At 33.7% G+C, this 24,195-nt stretch overlaps 5 protein-coding genes across 8 annotated transcripts; 3 read left to right on the top strand and 2 right to left on the bottom strand.

Annotated features, from left to right (window-relative positions):
• Positions 1-100: 100 nt before the first annotated feature.
• Positions 101-6,112, bottom strand: Vps8 (vacuolar protein sorting 8). 2 transcript variants are annotated; one of them, XM_076392383.1, is made up of 15 exons: positions 5,923-6,050; positions 5,300-5,578; positions 4,859-5,152; positions 4,553-4,771; positions 4,305-4,484; positions 3,987-4,232; positions 3,777-3,917; positions 3,257-3,712; positions 2,451-3,196; positions 1,846-2,233; positions 1,609-1,776; positions 1,381-1,528; positions 943-1,183; positions 638-851; positions 101-560 (listed from the first exon to the last, which is right to left on the bottom strand). In XM_076392383.1, exons 1-15 carry the CDS (start codon positions 6,001-6,003, stop codon positions 462-464), a joined length of 3,900 nt encoding a protein of 1,299 aa, XP_076248498.1. In that variant the 5' UTR covers positions 6,004-6,050; the 3' UTR covers positions 101-461. The 2 variants fall into 2 exon arrangements, with proteins under 2 accessions (XP_076248498.1, XP_076248499.1); XM_076392384.1 differs by lacking the exons at positions 101-560; positions 638-851; positions 943-1,183 and having other exon boundaries at positions 1,387-1,528; positions 1,668-1,776; positions 5,923-6,112.
• A 1,029-nt stretch (positions 6,113-7,141) lies between these two features.
• Positions 7,142-10,303, top strand: LOC143186816 (uncharacterized). 2 transcript variants are annotated; one of them, XM_076390607.1, is made up of 3 exons: positions 7,142-7,679; positions 8,515-8,709; positions 8,830-10,303. In XM_076390607.1, the coding sequence occupies exons 1-3, from the start codon at positions 7,428-7,430 to the stop codon at positions 9,064-9,066; spliced, it is 684 nt and encodes a 227-aa protein (XP_076246722.1). In that variant the 5' UTR covers positions 7,142-7,427; the 3' UTR covers positions 9,067-10,303. The 2 variants fall into 2 exon arrangements, with proteins under 2 accessions (XP_076246722.1, XP_076246731.1); XM_076390616.1 differs by having other exon boundaries at positions 7,145-7,679; positions 8,884-10,303.
• A 200-nt stretch (positions 10,304-10,503) lies between these two features.
• On the top strand, positions 10,504-12,155 carry Nthl1 (Nth-like DNA glycosylase 1). Its single transcript, XM_076390594.1, has 2 exons — positions 10,504-11,573; positions 11,674-12,155. The coding sequence occupies exons 1-2, from the start codon at positions 10,986-10,988 to the stop codon at positions 12,079-12,081; spliced, it is 996 nt and encodes a 331-aa protein (XP_076246709.1). The 5' UTR covers positions 10,504-10,985; the 3' UTR covers positions 12,082-12,155.
• Vito (nucleolar protein viriato) lies at positions 12,140-14,001 on the bottom strand. Of its 2 annotated transcripts, XM_076390636.1 has the most exons (5): positions 13,751-14,001; positions 13,257-13,493; positions 12,983-13,167; positions 12,804-12,909; positions 12,140-12,627 (listed from the first exon to the last, which is right to left on the bottom strand). In XM_076390636.1, exons 3-5 carry the CDS (start codon positions 13,072-13,074, stop codon positions 12,148-12,150), a joined length of 678 nt encoding a protein of 225 aa, XP_076246751.1. In that variant the 5' UTR covers positions 13,075-13,167; positions 13,257-13,493; positions 13,751-14,001; the 3' UTR covers positions 12,140-12,147. The 2 variants fall into 2 exon arrangements, with proteins under 2 accessions (XP_076246751.1, XP_076246742.1); XM_076390627.1 differs by having other exon boundaries at positions 13,440-14,001.
• Positions 14,002-14,387: 386 nt separating this feature from the next.
• Agps (alkyldihydroxyacetonephosphate synthase) lies at positions 14,388-23,982 on the top strand. The gene is made up of 6 exons (XM_076386787.1): positions 14,388-14,585; positions 15,155-15,244; positions 20,429-20,709; positions 21,767-22,055; positions 22,611-22,920; positions 22,991-23,982. Exons 1-6 carry the CDS (start codon positions 14,497-14,499, stop codon positions 23,762-23,764), a joined length of 1,833 nt encoding a protein of 610 aa, XP_076242902.1. The 5' UTR covers positions 14,388-14,496; the 3' UTR covers positions 23,765-23,982.
• The last annotated feature ends 213 nt before the right edge of the window (positions 23,983-24,195 follow it).

Here is a 24,195-nt window from a genome sequence, read left to right as displayed (position 1 = left end):
ATATTAACAGCAAATAAGAATATCTATTTATATAATTGATATTTTTATTTTCTTAATGACTGATATTTGGCAACATGCTGCAATTTGGGCAAATAGAATTTACAGCAATAAAAATACACAAGTCCTTATCAATACTATACACAATACAAGTATATTACTTTACAATATACAAACATACGATAGTTGAATCTTGCTAAGCAGAAGAATGATTTAAATATGAAAGGTTTAATAACGTGGAAGAAGTATGATAAAGTGATATATCTTCACAAATATATAAAAGTGACTTCTGTTAAAAATTATTATCTACTTTTTTATGCAAAGTAGAATAAAACAATATCATGTTCATGGAATGAATGTAAGAGATCCAGTGTAATATAGAAGATTCTGCAGTCATTTTCATGATTAGAATGCTATATGCCACTGAGAAAGGTGATATTGAATTTTAATATCGAAAGACTAGATTAAAAAATACCCTCAAGATCTGGTAAAGTAGGTGGTGCAAGTCTTAGAGAAAGATCTCTATGGCGCATAAATTCTGGTGGTAAAATTTGTTTATGCTCCTGTAAAATAATTCTACTTTAAGTTTACTCATTTATAGCAATACCTTGAACTCTTCTTTAAAAACAAAATTACTTACACGAAATGGTTGAGTAGTATGCATGACATTCGTAACAAGGGGTGCCCACCCCTTTGTATTCAGACACTTATAACATGACCTAGGTTCTCCAAGGCATTCTGAATGAAAGCCATGCCCACAACTGAAAATTACTGCGTAGTCTGCACATTGTGATAACAAATGTCTGCATATAGAACAAAAAATTGACAAACTGGCACAACCTCTTCCTGCCTCCCTAAAGGAAATATGAAGTTAGTATACAAATAATTAATATACAATATTAATACAAATATTAATTATTGTGTTAAATGAATTATCAAAATTACTTTAACGATTTTTTCAGTGCCTTATGAAGCTCCAAACTGACCAGACGCGCAGTTGTTTCCACTAAAGTTTGTTCATATCGAGAATGTGTAAGTACCCCAGATAATAATTGTCTTATGTCACCTATTGTTCCGCTTGTCGCTAAAGGATGTTTTAATATTTGTTCTAATACAGTTGACAGTGCTGTTGTACCGCTAAGAAATTCTAATACAATCCTTAGTAATTTGCCACTCAGTTTTTCAACTGCAATGCATTGAAAATAATTAATGTATGTTCTATAAACAACGTGAAAATATACTACCATTACTAAAAAGTGAACAATTATAGATTGGGGAAAAAAGTATTTAGTATTAATACTTAGTAAACAAAAAGAATTTTTTTATATTTTGTTCGAAATTAAAATAATCCCTACAGTATAAATATACCGCTTTTAAATTTACCTTTTTCATCATTACTATTTGAATGTGTGCGAAGAATTGTTTCTACAAGCGGCATCCAATCTAGATTTCCAGCAGATCGTCTGCACATTCCCGCTAACTGTATTGCAGCATGTATCGGACCATTTTCTGACACTTTATCCTGGCAATACTGAAAGAAAAGTTTATTAAATTTACGTAAATCAACCGCCTATAATTATATCGCTATATTAATTTGTAAAATAAATTTACCAGTTCCAGATTATTTTGAAATTCTTTCAAAAGAATATCAAACGCATCTTGATAGTTACCCAACTTTTCTAGCATAACTGCTTCAGCATCTTTATGATTTGCTTTCTGAACTATCTTCAGTGCTTCATCCAATCTACAACCATGAGTTCCTTGAACGTGATCAACTACCTAAATTTAAAAAATAAAGTTAGAATTAATATAGCTTATAATTTTGATGTAATTCAATTTTTTACTTACACGTTCTGGCTGCAATTCACACATTAATTCCAAATATTTTTCTAATAATTCGGTTGTGAGTTCTAACGTTATATCTTCTTCTTTATATTGAACTATTTGATACAATGTTTCTAACAGATTGTATTGCAAGTTTGGAGTACTCTCTAATTTTTGTAAAATTTCGTCAACTTTATTTTGCATATGTGTCGCTATGAGCAGAGCAAATTGATTGGCATTGATTTCCACTAATGCTGAAGCATTAGCCATTACAACTGCTTGCAATGAATTTGCAGGAAGGTGTTTCAGCCAGGGCCAAATGTCATGATGTCTGGCTGAATGCAGTATCATACATTTACAAACTGCAGTCCAATCTTCTCTGGCACTGTAGAGGAGTTCCGCAACTCGCATACTGTAACATTATATACTGCGATACAAGTTACTACGTATGATGCTATTAATATTAATAATGCTATACAATTTCTTGGAACACATTATTAAACAATTTACACTGTAACAGTTTATTTGTAAATACAGTCGATGAATATAAACTTGAATAATATCGAGGGTGACAAATTAAGTAGCTTTATTTTATTCAGTGATTTAAGTATATTCAAATGTATACTTACAAGTTAGCTCTCTCTGCCAAGTTAAGTAAAGTATTATCGGATATATTTCGTAGTTTTTTGGAACGCAATAATCCTAGTATCGCGTTCTCTTTATCAGTCTTAAGTTCTTTTGATGATCTCACACTTGAGTCAGTACAGAGTATTTCTATCATTTTATTTAACATACTAGGTTCTAAGCTAACCGTATTTTCCGCAATTTCATTAGCTATAAATATTAAAACTAAATTCCTTTGTTCATCAGTAATATAATCTGTATTTCTTGGACTAAGTGGTGTGCTAGGCATAACAATGGTCAATAGTATATCTATGAGTCTCTGACGTTGCCTTAGACCCATTTCTGAAGTGAATTCTGGTTCTTGAAAAGCAATTGCTATCACGTCAAGGAACCCTTTTGCATCAAATTGCAATAAAGTCCTTAGATATGGATACTGTCTTTCTGTATCGTTAGCCAAGCTCGAATGCTGTGAAAGTAGAGCTCTCAATACATCCGTTTTTGCTCTTTGAGACTTTCCTTCAGGAAGTTCGTCTCTCGGAAAACCACGACCAGCGAGACAGCAGCTAGCATATACCAGAATCGCATTGCCAAGCTGTATGCTATCTCGAGTTAACGAATCTTTTGAATTTTTTAACAGGCTTTGTAAAATCGGCACTAATTGATGAATCGGAGCAGTGAAATCACCTAACGCTGTCGTTTGAAGATGTATTAAAGCTTCCCAAAGACTTCGTTGACGACAAATCGTTGTTACCTGTAGAGTTTTTCCAAATTACTTTCTTCTTATTTAATAAAATAAAATTTATTTACTTACTTGATGAATATCTAAGCAATCAACATCCAGCAGTACTATAATCGCTTGAAGTGAGTCCACTTTTTCCTCCTGATCGTAAAGAGTAACTAATTGTTGAGCAATGAATGGTGGTAATCGAGATCGCAAACTACCGTCTAGCAAAGGACTTTCAAGAGCGTGCAGATAACTGGCTTTTAATCCTTCGGATTCCGAAACTAGGTCCCATAATTTTCCAAACAATAATTCTGTATTTTCTAATTGTATACAATAATCTACACAAGTTATAACTATTTCGGAATCTGCACTTTCATCTGCAGGGGAACGATTCAATTCTTCCATGTATTGAATCAATACTTGACAAACTTTTTCACGAGCTATTTGTTTACGACGATGCTTGGAACCACGGAGACCGACAACTGCTTTACCTTTATCTTGATAGAAAGAAAGTCCTAAAGCTAGTGCTTCTGGAAATCTTTTCTGGAATGATGAAGAATAATGTTTTATGCAGTTACGACCCTATTTCGCTTATTAGAGTACATACCTGCATTGTCAAGTGTCTTAGTCGTTCCGTCCATGTTCTTATACAAACTACGTGTAAACTTTTTGTTCCCAAGAGTAAAAGTTGAGTACCGAATGTCACTACAGTATTGTAGCATGCTCGTTCACCCGCCAATGCCATTGCCTAGTTTTAAAAATAATATTATAATCTTAATTAAATTACTATTAGACTAACTATTTAACTGATACGTACCTTTGAAACATTTCCACCCGTGGATAAACCTTTAAAATGGCTAGATGCATATGAAATACCAACACGACTCATGTCTAAAGTTTCCAAATTATCCTGTGCTCTGACATCTATTAGATGCAATCTCTCTTGAGTATCCAATACTGCTAATGATCTTGGATTTAACCATCGTAAATTACTTATTGTGTATGGTAGGGTCATCCTTCTTAGAGGAGATAATTTTACTCTTGAACCAGCTTCAGTGCAAACCTAATAAAAAAATTCAATTAATATATCTTTTTCAATGATAAAATAATACATAAAATTATGTAAAATTCATACTTGATAAAAGTGTACTACATCATCTCTTGCAAGAGCCAAAACTGGGTCAATTACACGAGAAGCATCTGCTGCTTGTATAACAACAAGTTGCCAGGATAATTGTGGAGGTGCTATAGGAGCACCAGATAAAGCGTGAGTTAATACAACACGCATTCTTGGCCTTATGCAAACTACTATTACCTGAAACATTTAAAGTACAATGTACATATTGGACATCACCTTAGAATTTCTTTTACAAAATAACAAACCCTTGATAACGTTGCCATTGCTACTAATGTATAATTTTTCAAGGGATGTGATGGCAGGTGGTTCAATAATAAAGGTTCCAATGTACACACTTCACCTTTTGATCCACTAAATAAACATCTGCTATCACAACCTCGGACTCCCATAACTCTTGTGAAGTTTAATTCAAAAACTGATCCACCACTGTCACTACACAGTGCTACTTTTGGTGAATCTGTGAACTGCAAAGAAAATGTCCTGTTAGTATAAAGAAAGTAACATAATTATGAATTAAACAGTAATATAATATATAAGGATATGAATCTTACTTTAACATGTAACACAGCTGTGTCAAGAGGGTGAACATCAGTAAGTGTTCTTAATACTTTTCCATTAGAACTGTCTATCATTAGTATGTGCCCTCTAGCAAAACCAGCTAGTATTCTGCTTCCATCATGATTGAAACATAATGCAGAGACAGATCCTTGATGCCTTGCTTCTTGATCACACCATCTTAGAGTTTGTGAAGAATCAAAACCTAATACCAAACCATGACTGGTACCAACTACTAACATATTTCCTCCAGCAGCAACAGCACTTGCTAAACCAGCATTGACTTTTTCCTATATAAATATCATTTTTTACTTAGATACCACAATCTTTTAAATGTTAAATGCATTTACAGAATTTATATAGTATACATAAATATATAAAGTAAAATACAAATTATAATATTTCAAGTATTAAATATTTTTTGGCTATGAACTTACACTTGCTGATACAATTTGAGCAGATATTCCCTTGAGTATAACATGTCTCAAAATAGCACCAGAAGATGTTGATTGTGACGTTTTATTAGATTTATTAAGAGAGTTTAATGACAAATGACTTCCAACACTTGTTGTTTCACTGCTACCTAGTTTTTCTCCTGGTGCTAAACCAAATTCATCTTCTGTTCCTGATAGTGATGCACAATCAGGTTCTGTCAATATACTCTCTAAGGATGGTAATTCTTCCACAGCAGGTATAGCATATTCTGTGTTGTCCAACTAACATAGACAAATCCGATGTAAATTTTAACAGCCTTAGTAGTGAGAACTGATAAATTCAATTATACATGATACTAATTGCATATGATAAAGACAAATTTAATTATACACCTACATGAAAAACTTAAGGTATACATAAGTAGAAAGTGTATAAGAATCTAAACACAAATTTTAATATTGACATAAAAATATTTAATATGATAGTTACACTATTTTAATAGTATATCATGATAAACATAAAGCAAATAATAATCGGTTAAATTAACTACAAGAACATAACCTAAACACTGAAAACTATAAAGTCTGCAAGTTAAAGTATCAGCGTGATCACATTATTTAATTACCTCTTCGATATCTAAATTAATAACTTCTGTTGCAAGGTACTCTTGAGATCCAGCATTTGACCCCAATCCATTCTCAGCCATTTTTTATCCTACCTGTCATTCCACAGCTGATACGCGTAAATATAGCGGCTTCTCGTTAGAATATCAAAGTGTACACGTACATACTATACATATGCATATGTAATTCTATCATATACAGGGTGCTCTACACGGGCTTAGAAAACAGACCCGATACTGTAGTCACAGATATGAGATAAAAATTTGGTAGAAAGTATCAGGAAATAGTTGTTAGTCATCTTATATTGCAAAATATAGTACTACCTCATCGTGCAGCGGGAAATTATAAAATATACAAAGTTTAAACCATTAAATCTACAGGTCAATGTATTTTTGTGTCCAATGCTCGGAGGGCGGATGAACTCCCTTACTATACAAGAAAAATATTAACATTACGACAATTGTTGTTAACAATAGGTATAGCAGAAATTCTTGCTGTAATGATTATTTTATAGAAAATCCCCTTCTCTGGTCGGGATGATATACAAGGTGTTCAACAACAGGTGTTGAACACTGCAACTGAGTTCTTGGATTAACCTTTGGTGTAACCCTTGGATTGCCCTGACTAGTAATCCTAAAAGGAGTGATCAAACAAGATAGCGATTGGTTGAGAATTATTTGCGCCTAAAATAATAGTAGACAGAAAAAAACGTAAAAAAAGAGTATAGTGTTCCCATGAACCTGTATTACGTATGCATGTATTTATTTCCAGTTTAGGAGCAGTTTGCTGTGGTTCTTTAATCAGTCCTTTGAGGATCACCAGACGTGACCAGAGGACAATTCGATTACTGATCAGCCTTGACGAACCCTTAAAAAGGGACATCCCCTTGAAAAAGGATAAGTTTTATCTGCAACATAGCTAAAACAACTGATAATTTAGTACATACATGATTATTTTTAAAGATTATCATGATTCACCTTGTGTAATCATATCATCCTTGCAATCAAACAGTTAATATATATATTTTTTATTTCTTATCATACGCGCTCGTATGCGTGTTAACGCCTCGATGAGATAGATAGTAGTGCCACCACACGGCTCGAGCGATCAGTAACATTCGCGGAAAAGGTAGATACATTCGAATCTCTTAATATCACTCGTATAACTTTAATCCATGGTATCTATGGCACTCTCAGCGGGTGATACGTGACGTCGTAGTGTCCGTACGTCATACGTGCACGTTGTATCTGCATTGCGAATATATGTATATAGCGTTGGGACAGTGAAAAATTGAGTTTGCAGTGTAGTATACAGAAGCCTAGAAGTAATTGCAAACGTTTGCTAAAGCTGACACATTGACAATCTGTTGAACCACGTTATCGGGCAATATCACCTTTTGCCCGTTTCTGATCAAGCGATCTTAAGTAACAGTTTTAACGAGTGTGTGTGAAGTGCCCTTTGTCAGGCACGAGGAACCGTGAAAATTGCGTATATATCGCGAGAGGATATGCCAGACAGCGGTGCTGTTTATCAACCCACGACAGTGGGTTACACGTACGATAGCGGAGGTGACGGTGCTGGAGGTGGCGGCGGTTTGAGAAGTGGTTTCTGGAGGATCATATCCAGACATAAACTGAGCTCCAGGAAATGGTTCGAATGGGTATTATTTTCGGTCTCTTTGTCGTTTTTCGTTGCTGGCCTGACGACGATGCTGGTCAGTTTAGTATCGGATGACACAACAGGAGAAAACAAAATAGAGGTAACTTAAAAACTGTTAAATAACTTTTCAATATGAATATCTTTACTGCATGCAAGATGCAACGTGTTCCAGGGTTCACTGGTTAGACTGTGTCTGTATATTTTATACATAAAAATAGAAAAAGAGTATTATAGAAACATTAATTTGTATATGTTTGTTTAAGGGAGACAATAACAGGTTTGCTTCTGTTATTAATACATAGGATAAAAATAGATTACAGTATTCATTTAGTTTATTTAACATGTATTTATTTCTTTTTTTTTCAAATTGTGACATGTATTAGCTTTTATCAATACTGATACAAGATTTGGAAATTTTGGAGCTAAAAGGATTTTCCTTAGTGATAAAGATAGCAGTATACTGTAATAATAATAATATTGGTGTATTAATAAATTTATAATTACTTTTCAATAACATCAGTAACTAATATTGCTTTTTTATTTTACTTTTCTTAATGTATTAATTTGTGAAATTTATTGTTATATTCTCTTAGAGATAATGTTAGACTATAATTAACATTTTATTTTATTAGTAATTAGTTTCTTTTTTAAATAAAAGTCACTGTAAATAATAAAACTTGAACATATGGTGTACAAGCTTATAAGGTTTTCTAAAACATGTGAGTATAAATTTGAGCGCACTAAAATAAAAAAGATGTTCAATTGGTATTATACAAAAGTAGTTGTAATTCAGAAATAAGATAACTAAAACTATACCTCTGAAATTTTGCTTGCATGTTTTGAAACTCCCTGTATAAAAAATATAATATAAATAAAAAAATAGTCATGTTTGTGTATTACATAATATATATTCTTAAAATAAAAAATAATTATAGATAAAGGTGAATGACCATCCGGCAACATCTGCAACGAATGTAGAAGAACACGTTGAAGATGCTGCGAAAAGTTCTATAGCCTTAGGTGCGGGTATGATGTTGGTGGGACTTCTGTTGGGTTTCATCTGGGCCTGGCTTCGCTTCTTCCGTCGTGGAAAATCTCCAAGAGGTGGAATAGTTGGAAGTAGTGGTCAGGTAGGCAAGACATTTTTAATAACACTATATTTTGAGTTTGGTTTTATTTATGGGAAGCCATCCATGCTCTGGCTCGTACGTTCGTTTCTTTATCTTATATACGCGTTGCTATGAGGAAAGATGTTGGGCGGTTTGAATCCATCGACTGACTTGCTGGTGGGTTCCACTTCGCAGTACGGGCCAGTACTCACGGAGCTGCCGAGCCAATTGAAGTTGAAGCAGTCCAGTTCCCATGATACTCCAGCGATACCGCTTTCCGATCAAGAGGAAGAAACGCGTACACTGATGCAAGATTCTACGATCCCTCCGACTGTCTCTATCGGCCCTAATACCATTGCTAATCAGATTTCAGGTTGAGTACAGAAGTTAACTACATACATCGATGTGTAGTAAGAACACACGATATGGACATTGTTTTTATTTTATGCAAACCAACCTGAATCGCAGTTTTTGCCATTTTGCCATAGAACTGATTTGCCCACACAGAAAAGCATTTTACCCTGTTGATTTTCTCCAATAGCAACATTAATAGATATCAATTATGTAATATCGTTATTCAAATTATTTTTTTTTTTGCCTGAGCAAAGTTACTAAACTACAACATTTAATTTCTATAGGATACAAGCACAAGTACTAGTATAAGGTCTCAATTATCGTACTTATTTTAGTCCTATATGTTAATCCATTGCTTTTATTTATGCATTCCTCCACTCCGTCCATTATTATTGGTGATATGTTAGATAAGCATTGGATCCAGATATGAGAAGTGGTCAAGTGAAATGGTTTAAAATATAATATGAACTATTTTTCAAAAAATGATTTTCTTTATCATTTAAATGCATAGCATGCTTGGTAGTAAATACCAATACCAGTGTTGTTGGTATGATAGTGGATTGTACTAGTATGGTATTGGCCTTAAAGAAAAGACCAATCATGATGCATGTATAAACAAGTGATATTTTATATTATTCTGTCCAAATCAAATATAATGACAGCATTAAGTGTGACTGACAATATTCATAACAAAGCATTTGCTCACGTATATGTATATGAAGGAGAATGGGCTATAAAGACATGGGTGGACTAACAAAATAAATAAACATGTATATATTAGGATAACATACATAAATTATGATACAAGGTAAAATTAAGGTGGAATGGGTATGATATGGAGCAGTGAAGGGAATGCACTGCACAATTTTTGTTACATCACTTTGTCCATTTTATATTTTTTGTTATTTTATAATTAATACACCAAATTGTATACAACTTAATTAACACGTATGCTCCTTATAATACAAGTACGTTTTTATAATACAAATATTTTATCTTTTTAATGAAATTTTGGACTCTGTTTTACCAATTTTTCTTATATCTATTGAGACTGTGTAATATTCTGTATATATAAGATAAAACGTGGTCAGAATGTTTTGATCATCAGCTACAAATTTAAAAAGATTATCGAAATCTTTTTAAGTAACAAATTTTTATTTATGCATATGTATAATTTTATTTAAAAATACATTTACGATAAAAGACCAATTTTCATCGTATATAAAAATATATTGTTTACAAATAATATCATTTAGTTTTAACGTTTCATAAGTTATATAAATCGAATAAAACATAACACTCGTAAAAAAGCACGATTATGTTATTTCTTAAGAAGAACTTATAAGCAAATATATTTTTAAGCAAAAATTCAGAAAATTTTCTGAAAGCTTTGTCTGGATTCAATGCTATCATAAAATGACGTTATATGTAATGTCATTAGTTTTTTAATGATTTATGTGAAATCCATATTATGTTAGCTAATGATTTATGAATTTGTTTATGTAAGTATTCTCATTATGTAAAAAAAATAAACAATTGAAAAACAACACGTAGACCTTCCCGATTACATTTTTTTTCTGTAAAAGATATGATTTCTATAATATTATTTTATTTATTTCATTTATCCGTATTCTGAATAAAATACAGTAGTAAACACACGAAAGACTACGAATTTTAAGTTTTGCCATTACTTCTGTGCACATGCGCAGATTGCATGATACCTTCAAACTTTCGTTTACTTTACTGACATTTTCCAGTAATGCTACTATATAGCATGTAAATACACATTTATAAATTTATACAATTTTGCGTTTAAGTAAAAAATTATTACGCCATAGTCGAGTAAACAATAAAGAAGACGCGGAAGGTTATGTTACCTTTGAAATATGTCAACTGTCACATCTATTGCGTGCATTATTACCGCAAGAAGGACTTAAGTTTATATGCTGTTATACTATAATACATTGAAGATGAGCAAGAAATTAAAACTTGATACTCTTACGACACCGAGATCTTTACGATCTGCAAATAAATCCAGCGATACAGATTCATCAGATACATCGAAATATTTTAAAGAAGAAAACATATCGCCAAAGAAGCCAGAAAGGAAAAGGCGCACACCGGTAAAAATAAAGTGTGAGGAAACAGAAGATGCGAACGATACGAAGAATTTTGAGGTAAAAGTTGAAAATTCAGAGAATGTAGACATAAAGAAAGAGATTAAGACAGAGGGAAATAATTGGATGCCACCAAATTGGGAAACTACTTTAGAGTATATTAAAGAAATGAGGAAACATAGAACAGCACCTGTAGATGAAATGGGTTGTCATAAATGTGCTGATCCCAAAGCCAGTGCCAAAGTTTCTAGATTTCAATCGTTAGTTGCATTAATGCTGAGTAGTCAGACTAAGGACCAAGTTACACATGCAGCTATGCAAAGATTAAACACTTATGGCTGTACTCCAGATGTGCTAGCAGCCACACCAGATGATGTTCTTGGGAAGCTTATATATCCAGTAGGGTTTTATAAGGTATGGTTTATATTGTGTTTATGAGATTTTATGTCATTTTATGCAGTTTATGGAAGAGAGAAAGATTTGAATAAAAGTATTTAATAAAATTTGTTTGCAGAGAAAGGTGGAATATATTAAGAGAACATCTGTAATTTTAATGGATAAATATGAAAGTGATATACCAAAAACAATAAAGGAACTGTGTGAACTACCTGGAGTAGGACCAAAGATGGCTCATATCTGTATGCAAATAGCATGGGGTGAAGTTTCTGGAATTGGTGTGGATACTCATGTGCACCGTATTTGTAACAGAATAGGATGGGTAAAGAAACCAACAAAAACCCCAGAGGAGACAAGGGTTGCATTGGAAGAATGGCTTCCAAGAGATCAATGGAGTGAAGTGAATCATTTACTTGTTGGATTTGGGCAAGAGATCTGTGTACCAAGATTTCCTAAATGTAGTGAATGCCTCAATAAAGATATATGTCCATCTGCTGGGAAAGATGGAGCAAAGAAGAAGAAATAATTATTTAAGAACTTTCATTATAAACTGTATTTATTTACAATATTTAGAAAACAAAATTCAAAGAATTTAGCGACTTGATTTCTTTTTTTTAAACTTCCCACCACGTTTCTGAGCGATTTCTAGTCTCTTGAGTTTTCTTTTGCTTTCTTTTTTATTCTTCTGACGTTCTAACTGTTGCTTCTTTTGAAATGCTTTACTCTTTTTCACTTGTTCTAATGCAGCTTTTTTAACTCTTTTTTTTAATTCTTTCTTACTTGTAATCTGCTGATCTTCTGGCTGCTTTGAAACTTGTTTCTTTTCATTTAATGACATTCCAACAATTTCTTCATCTTCAGAATTGTCATCACTTTTTTCTTCATCTTTATCATCTTCTTCAGTAATACCTCTATTTTCACCAATCATTGCATTTTTTTCTGCAAGATCTGCAACATTTAACTCTAATATGCTAATAGTGTGCCCTTCTGTTTCATATTCTTGCTGGGACAATAATTCTTGAATTTCAGGAATATCACGATGTGATAATAATTTTTTGTATTGTTCTTTTGCCTAAAATATGTTCCATTATTACAAATGAATAATTGAAAGCAGAATTTTGTAATTCATATAGCATGAATAAAGTTTAATGTATTAATTTGTTAAATTTTTATTTTTATTCTTTTCTTTTTAGTGCTGTATATCCTTAACCTTAACCCCTCTTTTTCTGTCGTGTTGTAGATATTTACCTCATGTTTGATTCTTTTTCGTTCTTCCTTTAATTGCTTCTGCAACTCCTCTTGGGCTTTCTTCCGACGCTCTAATTTTCTCTTACGAAATCCTTTCAAAAATTCTCTGTGTTTAAAAGTATAAAATGTTTACATTGCTCATAACCTTTTTAACCTCAACAATTGACTAATATAATTACCGTCTTTTCTTCTCATCAAATACGAGCGTAATTTTTCTGCGTTTTTTTGGTTGGCCAGGTACCCTATTTACATTGAGTAATCTCCGCTGCATTTTGCACTTAACGTCTTATCCACGTGATTGATATTACTTTAGGTTATGTTTATATACGAATCTGCATGCGTGGGTGTACTCTGAACTCATGCACTAGAAACGCATACATAACAAAGTTTAAATATTTATAACGATTTGGAAAAAATTTATGAATAAAATTTAAATTTCCGAATAAAAAGTACCCACAAAATAAGTATCACTTCATTTATTAGTGACTTATTAAATCATATTTAAATATCTTGAAGACATATGTACATATTTAATTCCGCTTAAAAATCATACAATTTAATTGCCAAGAAATTTCAATATCCCCTCATTAAATTCTTTTGAAATAACTCGATCCCAATGACCATGTCATTCGATACCTGCATCCAAACTATTCATCGTCCAATTAAAGCCAAATATCTGTGATTTTGTCTCTAAAGTGAAACAACATAAGTCACATATTAAAAAGACACTCAAGAATCGAAATGGAAGTTACATTGGTTATATCTTTGACACAAGCAGATTAGCTCGTGTTCAATCTAGGCTGCAGTCTGAAAGTTAGCTAAGACTGTTAAAACTGTATACACTATGCAACACGGTGTACACAGCTTCAGCAATATTAAACAGCAGCTCCAGCTGAATGTCAGGCAGCAGCCCTAAAGGACTATCTCCCTTAAACCATAAAAAATACCTATAAGACAATTAGGCTGTGAACACATTACTGTCGCGTACGTGAATTCATGTTACAGACTAACCAAATCCCACCAAATCCATACTATAAACCGAGGTTCTCTGCTTTAAACCTATTTTGCTATAACATAAAACAAATTTGCTACAATATAAACATGTATTCACGCGACATAACAGTAACTCATTCGCATAAAAAAATTCCAAATTTCGAGTGTCAACACCTCGAGATCAGAAAATGTATAGGTACGTGGCCCACGCTGTCTCGCCCCATACCACAGATACGTAATTACTCGAGTGAACCGGATTGAATGTAACTATGCAACGCCGATATCGCGAGCACGAGTCCCTCGCCTAGTGGCGCATGCGCGCGGGAAATCCCTTTCATGGAAAGAATCCCTCAACCCGGCGCGACGTGAGCGAGCGTGCATCAGGGGACATGCGAGCAAAGAACGCTGATCGCGGTGAGTCGGCTCTGCAGCCGGTTAGTAGGTGGAGATCGTTCGTCATTTACGACGAGGGAATGCTGTGTCGGTCATAAGCGATTGGTCCCTTTCACGTGAAGGAGATCCATCGGTGGGCGGGCGGCCTTAGGGCGGGGGCTCTATTGATTTAAATTTGGTACGCCGGTGCGCGTGTCGATAGTCAACGCAGTGCCGCGAAGGCGCGCGCTCGTCAGCAGGAACATACAGGCCGTGTGTTGTGCGGTGTCGAAAGGTTAGGCCCTTCGCGGCGCAGTCAATTAAGGGCATGTCGACTACCACGAGGAAAGGGACCGCGGAGGACGTGGACCATTTAAACGGGCCGACCTGGTTCGAGAGTGTCGTGCCGAAGGAAAGGTCAGTGCTTCACGTCGATCTCTTGCTCGCGTCGCGACGCGCGGAATCCGACCACGGGCCGAGACAGCGCTCGCGAAAATACTCGCGACACGGTCGAGCACGTGCGTGCCTTAAATTATATTTGTAGCCACGCCTCGAGCGAGCACCAGCTGACTCATCGGCAGATGTGCCGAAGCTGGAGCACCCTTCGCGCTGTTCTACCATTGAGAGACGAGAAAATCGATAGGATTTTTTCCCTCCAGCTCGGTGATAATCGCGCGATCCTATGCGCTGTCTGTTCGCGCGGCAATAACCACGGGGAAGTGTTGGAGAGTTATTGAAACTTTTCTGACGATTCGTAGTTTTCCCATAAAAATCGATTCCGCTCACTAGATAGTCGTGCGTCGAGTTGTTACTCCTTTTGCCGATTGGCTGTTCCGATCGGTCACGTGGTGCGAGAATTGCGCGCCGAACGTGTGGCGAGTTCGAGCCTGTTTGTTTAATTGCGTTTGAAGTAGTTTTCTTTGTTATTGTTAAATGTTGTCGTTCTACGTGGAATAACCGTATTTTTCTTTTTCGAACGTTTAAAGGCAGGAGTTGTTGAAGTGGAATGGCTGGGGATACAAGGATTCGGAGTTCCGAGTCAATGAAAAGCAAATACTTGAGTTCACTGGCAACAGGTATGTCTTTTACAACTGCATGCGTGTATTTAGGTATTTATTTATGAGTGGCGGTTTTTTGATAAGTTCTGTGTTTTTGTTGACTGAAGGAAGGTGTTCTGTGATTTTTGAATTGAGGGAGGGTGGTCAGGGAGAAAGTTGAAAGTATGAAGAATTTGATGTACTTTTTATATTTCTGTAGGATGGATCACGTAAATGGGTTTACCTATTTCACGTAAATGTCTTTGGTGTTCGTGGGTGTATGAAGAAACTGTTTAGAGCATAGTAAACTGTTCAAAGAAGAGAATAAAATGATAAGAGAGAAATGTTTCTGGAGGTCGTTTTATGAGTGCTCTTAGCCATCGATATTTTTTGAAAGCGAATCCTATGTTTTTTCTACTTTCTTACAAAGAATGAACAAGAAACTCGGATACTATATTAATAACTTTTATCTTAATAATTTTTAAATACTTTAAATATTCGTATTACATTGAAGCAGGTTTTAAAAAAATGCTATTTCTATTTACATAAATTTACAGTTGAATGATAAATATCGCGTGATTCATAAACAATCTACATTTTAAATTTTGCTTCAAAAGTTATTCAATTATTTTCAAAAGCTGCATTTTTAAAAAGAACTTTCTTAAAGAAATGCAGAATCTTTTTAATTCATTGCCCAATTATACTCGACGGTAAAAGTTGATTCATTGAAGTTCTTGATGTAAGTTTAAGTGGTATGAATGAACTTTTTCCAGATGTAACCAGAACTCATAAAGCTACATGTCCACTTGAGAATCGTGAGTTGCTTCCGTGGACACTGTCTTTGAGAGTTACTGTTTGAGATGGATACACAATTTGAGAGTAGTAATTGTCGTACGAAATTCTCAAATGGGGACATACCTGAAGATACCATTTGCTCTTTCTATATATTTAATTGCCGCGCTCACATGGGAACTCTAAGAAATTGCAGGCGATTACGACAATAGTATTTTGTTTGTTCACGACAGATCTCTACTCTCTTAGTGTGTAATCCACTTGTATCATACGATACGATGAAAACTATGCTTTTATCATCAAATTTTTTTTTATTAAATTAAATGGTACTGACATTTTCTGCCTTATTGTATTTTTTACTCAGTATGAATGCGCGTATATATTTGCTCTGGTGATAATGACCAGGAAAATCGCGCGTATATGCATATCTGTAAATAATGCAAATGAGTTAAAGTCTATGATTAGTTAACTGAAATTGCTTGTTAATTTTGTACTCTTCTTTTATCTTTTACTTTTTCGTATTTGTAATAATTATTAATTATAATAATTTAATTGGTAATTAACATTTCCTACAATTACGTTTGACCATTTAACACTTTCGAACAGTTTACAGTACTTTAAATAATTTTTTATGTCCTCGTAAATACCTCAAATATTTAGGTGGAAAATAGTTTATTATTTTATTAATTATATTAATACTATATTATTATTATAATATAGTGTATTATTTAAGTGGAGTTATTTTCTAGAATGCTTACTTATCCGTAATAAAATGTGTGTAAAGTATCAATCCTTACCATACTGAGTTAGGCTTATTGAAAGTTCAAATACAGATTTCTAAGAGTTGAAATTTAGAAAATTGAAATAAGTACATGAAAGAATTTTGACAATATGTAAATTAAAAATTTGAACAATCAAAAGTTTCAACTTGAATTCGATCGTACTGGGGAAGTAAAACAAATTATTTACCTCCACAGTAAGAGAAGGAAAAAATTATGTTCTTACGTTGCAAAATCACGTCAGAATTAATTGAATTTATATTTAACAGTTTTCTATTGCTGCAAAAATATTGAACTGCAGTTGCATCACGTAGTATACTTAAAAGATTTTTTTCGTAATAATGTCTTCCAGTATTCATGGAGTGGTTCGATTGCGTTAAAGCTAAGATTTATTTAAGCTCTAAACCAAACAAATAATACCATTAGCCATGTAGGCAATGAATTCTTACGAAACCGTATTTTTAGATTCTTCGTAGTATAAAAATGCATGTTCAAAGATCCTCTATTGCAAACACTACTTTGAAAATTAAAATACACAGTATTATGCAAGTCGACACAAGACTGCATCGAAGATAAGTTCTTGTAAGTTGAGGTCATTTGATGATTTGTTAACTTTACTTTTCATGGTTTGCGAAGAGTATCGATTTGTGTAATTTTCATGCTTCATTCAAATATGATGCAAATATCGTGAAAAGAAAAAAACGAAATTTAATGAAATATTAAAAGAAACTCATTAAAAGTTTTTATGATGGTTCTTTTGTCTTTTCTTTTATTATTCTTTGTTCAGGTATAATTAATTCATTGAAAATAGCTTCAAATCAGAGAATGAGTAGTTAAATTAAGGGAGAGAAAATTTAATCGGTGTTGATTGGCATTTACATTGCCAAAGATTTGTCATAAAAAGAAATTAGCATTCTCAGTATGCACGAGTGTATGTTGCATTCATCGCACTATACGTAAGCCTGTTGCATGCTCATTCGATTTCCGTTGAGCAGGAGACATTTTATTTTAAAATGAAGTATTATTTTCCATTCTCTATTTTAATTTGAAGATAACATTATTGTACTTTGAAATACTTTGGTTTTCTGTTGTAATTGGTTTTGCAAAAATACTGAAAATAGTGTGGCAATAATGGCCAAATATATGCATTGATCAACAGCAAAAGAATGTTAAGGACAATTGCATATTTTAATTATGAAAATGAATTATACTTTATCATTTCGCAGTAGCAGTTTTGACAATTTTAAAAAAATGAATATGTTTATTTAGTAGCTATAGCAGAAAAAGTTAAGTTAGCGAGAATTTTGTCTCTACTTTTCTCGATTATGAAGAAAAAACGTGTTTCAGTATTGCGTTTAGAGCATTATGAATAATAAATCGCTTTTATATTACGAAATGTGTGAACGAAAGCAAGTTTTGATTACGCGTGTAAATTGAAACAGGTTCTGATAATAGTATGATAGTATTAATTAGCAGTGGGATACAAGAAAGTAAGGACACCATATGAATATATGAATTTTTAAATTTCAGCGTATAATGCACTTTGCATAAAATTAGTAAAGAATTTTGGATATGCAACAGATCAATTTAAATTCGCGCGATAATTCATGCAAAAATTTATGACAGATTAAAAAAAAAACAGAATTCAAGGTGCAGATTTGAACTTTAGAAGCATCATATTTTAAGGTGTGCATATGCTTTTAACTCACACTATAATATCTTTGAAATACTTCATATTTTTTGTCTGTTTTTTTCTTGAATGCTTCTTAACCAGTAGTGAAATTTATGAATTGGTGAACATATTTTATTTATTTTTGAGTAAAGATTTCTTATGGCTGAAATTGTGCAAGTTTATATGTATAAGATGACGCATAAATAAAGTTACAAATTATAATGTCACTCTTAAAAAAAGAAACACTTCTCATTTAAAGTGCAGCTTAAATTCACAGTTTTTATCAGGATTTATTGTACTTTTTCAAACTCCTTTTTTAGTATAAAAATAATAAATTTTGAATAATACAATCTATATACAATATTATTCATGACGCACTCAAAGAATTTCCGTACTTAGAACTCTAGATTTCACTATACAAATAAAAATTTAAGTTACACCCGCATTTGGTCCCTGAAATAATTAAAACACACCACTGCTTTTGAAGGCGGACTATTATTCTCACTAATTTTCTGTTAACTTGCATAAATGCCTCTCGTTTCATAGAGCCTAGGGCCCTAAATAAGTGGAGGGTATCTCACATATGCAGTAAAATTAGGTAACGAGTTCGCCAGGAACGCGACAATTGCTGTTATGAAAAATGTAATGAATAACTGCACCCTCTTTGGTAACAGAGGATCCATAAAACCTTAGTGAAATATACTAAACAACACTTGATAATGTTTTGATCCTAGACTGGTTTATAGTCGTGGCAATAAATCTAGACCTAATTTATACTCAGGTCGATATTTGAGATCGATATTAATTATTAATTCTTCTGTCATGCCAACATCTTTTCGGACAGGCGAGGCATTCCATCTTCGTTATGCTTGTCAGCCTTGGTAAATTTGACACAGTGTAATCTCCGTGTGTCTCGGCACCGTAAATGAATTCTAATGAGCGCGAACGAACTGGAGACACGGATGAAGCCGAAAGTGTTAATTTCGAAAGGGGCGCCGCGCTGCTGGACCACTCCAGCTGGACGTTTCCGTCTCGCATAATTTTCTGTCGAAGACTTTTTTTTATTTAATAGATTCACTGTAGTCTACTTTTTTCTCCAGGATATGTTAAATGTCTCTTTGTTGAATTTCAGATTACGCTTCAGAAAGTACTAATTTTAAACGATTATAATGTTATGGTAAACTCGTGTAGCTACGATTTGTATTATAGAGCTTTAATTTCTTATACTATTTTTATATTTAAATTAATTTCCACGTGGTAAATACACAGAACTGAATAATCATAAAAATAATATTGCCTTTGATAGTTAGATTTGTTTTGAGTCCTATTTTATCTACTTTGGTGACAAAATTCAATGAGTACCATATACTAATATATTGTAACTATGGCTAGTCCCGAGGAAGCAAATGATTAGCTTAGTAATCGCAACGATAAGATATGCTGATTAAACACCATACGTGTAACATGAAAATACTTTATTTGAATTACCTTACACTTTTTCCCTGTTAAAAATATATAATTATAAAATACGTAATATATAGCAGTATTTTATGCGTTTCTATTTGCTGCAACCTTAAGAAAATATGTACCAGACTAGCGATAAAGCACAGGCAAACCTTTACAAATGAATTATTTAACGACCCTCTTTAAGGAGAATTTGTGTCGTAAAAAATGTTAAAAAATAACATTCAAATTAAATTTTTCACAAGTTGAACGTGACACGCATTAATGTTAATGTGTTTCTCCATGGCTTAATTTGAATTTACGACGTATAATATTATTTCCAAATTTAGTATAAGCAGCGTTAATTCAGTCACAGAAAACAGTCAATAAAAATACAGTATATTTTGGATTGTAGCCATTAAATGAAAAGCTTGAATTTACAATTCACTTCCTAGTTATTACACTTAAGGCATCCGTAACTGGGTCATTTTTGTCTTCAGCATCACTGAGCAATTTCAAGGGATGTTTTCTTCGCAGATATCCAATTGGGGGCTCGGAACTTCCGTATTTCACTCAATGGGTTCAGGATACATTTAACGTGAAATTGGAGAAGCAACTTCCACCTCAACCGATACCCACAAATTTACCAGAACCGGTTATATCGCCGGATCTATTAGAGGCGATTCAGGAATTAAAAATTGAATATTCGATGAAAGGTATCGATCGGTTGGTCAGAGCCCACGGTCACACGTTGCGAGAAATTTTTACTCTGAGACATGGAATGTTCAAGCGCATACCAGACATAATCCTCTGGCCAAGTAAGTCATGCATTAAAACTATGTTAATACTTATAATTTAAGATCTGTTTTGAAAGTGTTTCCTTACCCTGTTTTAACAACGATTACTTCATGGACCAGTTTATTTTGAAACACTCTGTACATGACATAGATTCTAGTTATTGCTTAAGTACAGTTTTATTAGTACTGTTCTTTATTTATTGTTTTTTATGCCTGTATTGTTCGGCTGGAGTTTTAACTCTATAGAATTATCGACTAAAGTTGTGGTGGGAGTTCTCGAACCTTGACTTAGATGCATCATGTAATTTCTGAAAGACGTATGTATATACGAATACACGAGTTGTGAATGAGATATGAATGAGTTGGGTCAACTAACGAAGTAGAAAATCGCACAGAAGGAAGCAACGATGTTTGTTTTTTAATTTACATTTCAGTGATTAAATTTGAGAATCATAAGAAGTAACTATGCTGGAGTCGATAATTATGTACCTTTGTAGAATTTTTATGATCACTATTTATAAAGCTGACGGGCAGTATTTAAATGCTTGCTATATAAATTTTGAGAATTATAAATACAGCACATTAAGAGTTATAATATGACTGCTATGCAGATACCCAATAAGGTATACTGTCATTTTTAAAATTAAATTTGAAGTCTGAAATTAATTTTTACTGATGTATTTTTTCGACACTGTTTTTTAAAATTATAGTTGTCATGTTTAAGTAATTTGGGATAATTAATTAAATTGCAGATGTAAAGGAAACACTGTATACTTAACATAATATTCTTCCTCAATGTTTAATTCATTGTCCATATTTTATTGAGGATTGAATTCATTCGAACAAGGCAATCACTACTCATTCTGATGATGTAGTACATTCATAAGTTATATGCAAATATCACATAGTTATTAATACCTTTTATTGTATTTGAGTATTTTTATTCTCTTATTATTTTAATGAATAATAATCTAGCTTCACGAGTATTGTGTGCACTCAATAAGATTATGGTTTATATTGTAGTGATTTTTTCAAGTACTAAGATTTTACTATCAGCAGTTCTGTAATCTGTTCCTAGAGTGCCATGAGGATGTTGTCAAAATAATTAAACTATGCGCTCGATACGGATCAGTGTGTATTCCATTTGGAGGTGGAACAAGCGTCAGTGGCGCTGCGGCTTGTCCAACGAATGAGCGACGAACAATCATTTTACTGGACACTTCACAGATGAATAGAATATTATGGATAGACAGAGAAAATTTAATTGCTTGTTGCGAATCTGGTATCATTGGTCAGGATCTTGAAAAACAGCTTCGTCTTCAAGGTCTGACTTCTGGTCATGAACCTGATTCTTACGAGTTTTCTAGGTACATAATATCATATTAAATACAACCCTCTTAAAGAACAAGCCTAATTTACTAAATTATTCTTGTCATCATCATATACAGGGTCTCCCATAATAAGTGGGTAATTTTTCAGGGTCTAATTCAGTACCTAAAATAAATGAATAGAAGTTCATATAAACACATATCTTATTTCACCTTGTGTACGAGATATAGCAAGTTTATTTCGTATCTGATTACCTTCTCAGAAGATGCTTAAAATGAATACTTTGCATTTCGACATATGCCTGGTGACGTCTTGTCATTCATGTGACTACTCTTCCAATACTCCTTAATGTTCCTTGAATTTGTTGAGACCCTCGTCAATCTTATGTCAAAGTATTTCAACACTTATTAACTTCCCACATATCTCGTAAACAAGGTCGAGTAAGACATGTTCATGTGAACTCTTCATTATTTTTAAGTGCTGAGTCAATCCCTAAAGCATTACTCATTTATTAAGGGACACAGAATTATATAAAATATCGTGAATTAGTTAACTATTACTGGCATAATCGTCCCTATTTTTTGAAAGAACAGTTTAGGTGGCTGGGTCGCGACGAGGGCTAGTGGTATGAAGAAGAACCGCTATGGAAACATTGAGGATCTAGTCGTACGAATTAGGATGGTCACTGGTAGAACGGAAGATCCTGAAATAACATTGGAAAGAGGTATAATGGTGCCTCGAGCCTCTTGTGGTCCCGACTTTGACCATATAATTCTCGGAAGTGAAGGGACTTTAGGCGTCGTCACCGAAGTAGTTTTGAAGATTAGGCCAATACCAAAAGTAATCAAATACGGTAGCATAGTTTTCCCGAATTTCCAAACCGGTGTAGCGGCATTACGTCAGGTAAATTATTATTACCAGTTACTTTACTAAACAGCGTAAAAAATTATTAATTCCTCATACTCACAAACAGATAGCCAAGGAACGATGCCAACCAGCCAGTATACGTTTAATGGACAATGAACAGTTTCAGTTTGGTCAAGTTCTACGACCTGGAACAGGTTGGGGTGGTTTGATCTTGCAAGGGTTGAAGCAAGCCTATATCACAAGGATAAAACGTTTTAAATGGGACCAAATATGTGTCGCCACGTTGTTATTCGAAGGCGACGTGGCGGCTGAGGTTGCGGCACAGGAACAAAAAATTTATAGCATTGCAAAGAAACATAATGGTGTACCCGCTGGAGAAACAAACGGCGAACGAGGTTATGTTTTAACCTTCGTCATAGCTTATATTAGAGATCTTGGTTTAGATTTCTTTGTCTTGGCCGAGTCCTTTGAAACTTCAGTTTCCTGGAATCGAACTTTATCATTATGCAGGAACGTGAAATCGCGTGTCGTCAGAGAATGCTGTTTACGCGGCATCAAGAATTATTTTATCTCCTGTCGCATCACGCAAACTTACGACGAAGGTTGTTGCGTGTACTTTTATATGGCGTTCAATTACTCGGAGCTTGAAGACCCTGTTAATACATACGAAATGATCGAACATATGGCTCGTGAAGAAATTCTTGCTAATGGTGGTTCTCTGTCTCACCACCATGGTGTAGGCAAACTACGTTCTTGTTTCTATTCAGACGCTGTTGGGGAAGCAGGAGTGTCCTTGTACAGGGCAGCTAAAGCTCATTTAGATCCACATAATGTGTTTGCAGCTGGGAACTTGGATCCACACTGTATATCGAAGCTATGAACTTTAAATGCAAATGAGACAACATTGTGATAGTTTGAAATATGGTCAATACTGGGAATCATATAATACGACAGGTGGCACCTGTTGAAAAGAAATTCAGTAGTGAATAAAGACAGCTGACATTGCCATTTTACTGAAACATCATTAATGGCATAGAAATGGTGTTTAAAAAAGAGAAACTAGTATAATATATAATATATATATATATATAAATAAAACATGCACCGTGGTGTCATTTGGTACAAATACGGAATTGTAATTGTATCGACATTTTTATAAGTTATTATAAATAAACAAAACTCGCTTACTTATGATACTTAATCGATATAATCCGCAACTTATTTATCAGAATCTTTTCAATAAGTATTCGTACATTTTCTTACATGATTCTACTAAAAGAATATTCATTAGTTTCAGTCCATTAAATTAGG

The sequence above is a fragment of the Calliopsis andreniformis genome, chromosome 2 (genome assembly GCF_051401765.1).
Source record: "Calliopsis andreniformis isolate RMS-2024a chromosome 2, iyCalAndr_principal, whole genome shotgun sequence".
Taxonomy (NCBI): Eukaryota; Metazoa; Arthropoda; class Insecta; order Hymenoptera; family Andrenidae; genus Calliopsis; species Calliopsis andreniformis.
This window is presented reverse-complemented; position numbering and strand designations above follow the sequence as displayed.

What these genes read in the sequence shown, in the direction of transcription:
- Vps8 (XM_076392383.1), bottom strand. Translation starts at nt 6,003, where the DNA reads ATGGCTGAGAATGGATTGGGGTCAAATGCTGGATCTCAAGAGTACCTT. An exon ending in GTGAATTGCAGCCAGAACGT is followed by an intron (nt 1,777 to 1,845) that starts GTAAGTAAAAAA and finishes TTTTAAATTTAG; the next exon opens with GTAGTTGATCACGTTCAAGG. An exon ending in ATACTACTCAACCATTTCGT is followed by an intron (nt 561 to 637) that starts GTAAGTAATTTT and finishes ATTATTTTACAG; the next exon opens with GAGCATAAACAAATTTTACC.
- Vito (XM_076390627.1), bottom strand. Translation starts at nt 13,074, where the DNA reads ATGCAGCGGAGATTACTCAATGTAAATAGGGTACCTGGCCAACCAAAA. An exon ending in TTTGATGAGAAGAAAAGACG is followed by an intron (nt 12,910 to 12,982) that starts GTAATTATATTA and finishes TTTTAAACACAG; the next exon opens with AGAATTTTTGAAAGGATTTC. An exon ending in GAAAAAGAATCAAACATGAG is followed by an intron (nt 12,628 to 12,803) that starts GTAAATATCTAC and finishes AACATATTTTAG; the next exon opens with GCAAAAGAACAATACAAAAA.
- Nthl1 (XM_076390594.1), top strand. Translation starts at nt 10,986, where the DNA reads ATGCTGTTATACTATAATACATTGAAGATGAGCAAGAAATTAAAACTT. An exon ending in ATCCAGTAGGGTTTTATAAG is followed by an intron (nt 11,574 to 11,673) that starts GTATGGTTTATA and finishes ATTTGTTTGCAG; the next exon opens with AGAAAGGTGGAATATATTAA.
- LOC143186816 (XM_076390607.1), top strand. Translation starts at nt 7,428, where the DNA reads ATGCCAGACAGCGGTGCTGTTTATCAACCCACGACAGTGGGTTACACG. An exon ending in CAGGAGAAAACAAAATAGAG is followed by an intron (nt 7,680 to 8,514) that starts GTAACTTAAAAA and finishes AAATAATTATAG; the next exon opens with ATAAAGGTGAATGACCATCC. An exon ending in TAGTTGGAAGTAGTGGTCAG is followed by an intron (nt 8,710 to 8,829) that starts GTAGGCAAGACA and finishes CTATGAGGAAAG; the next exon opens with ATGTTGGGCGGTTTGAATCC.
- Agps (XM_076386787.1), top strand. Translation starts at nt 14,497, where the DNA reads ATGTCGACTACCACGAGGAAAGGGACCGCGGAGGACGTGGACCATTTA. An exon ending in AGTGTCGTGCCGAAGGAAAG is followed by an intron (nt 14,586 to 15,154) that starts GTCAGTGCTTCA and finishes GAACGTTTAAAG; the next exon opens with GCAGGAGTTGTTGAAGTGGA. An exon ending in CTTGAGTTCACTGGCAACAG is followed by an intron (nt 15,245 to 20,428) that starts GTATGTCTTTTA and finishes TTTTCTTCGCAG; the next exon opens with ATATCCAATTGGGGGCTCGG.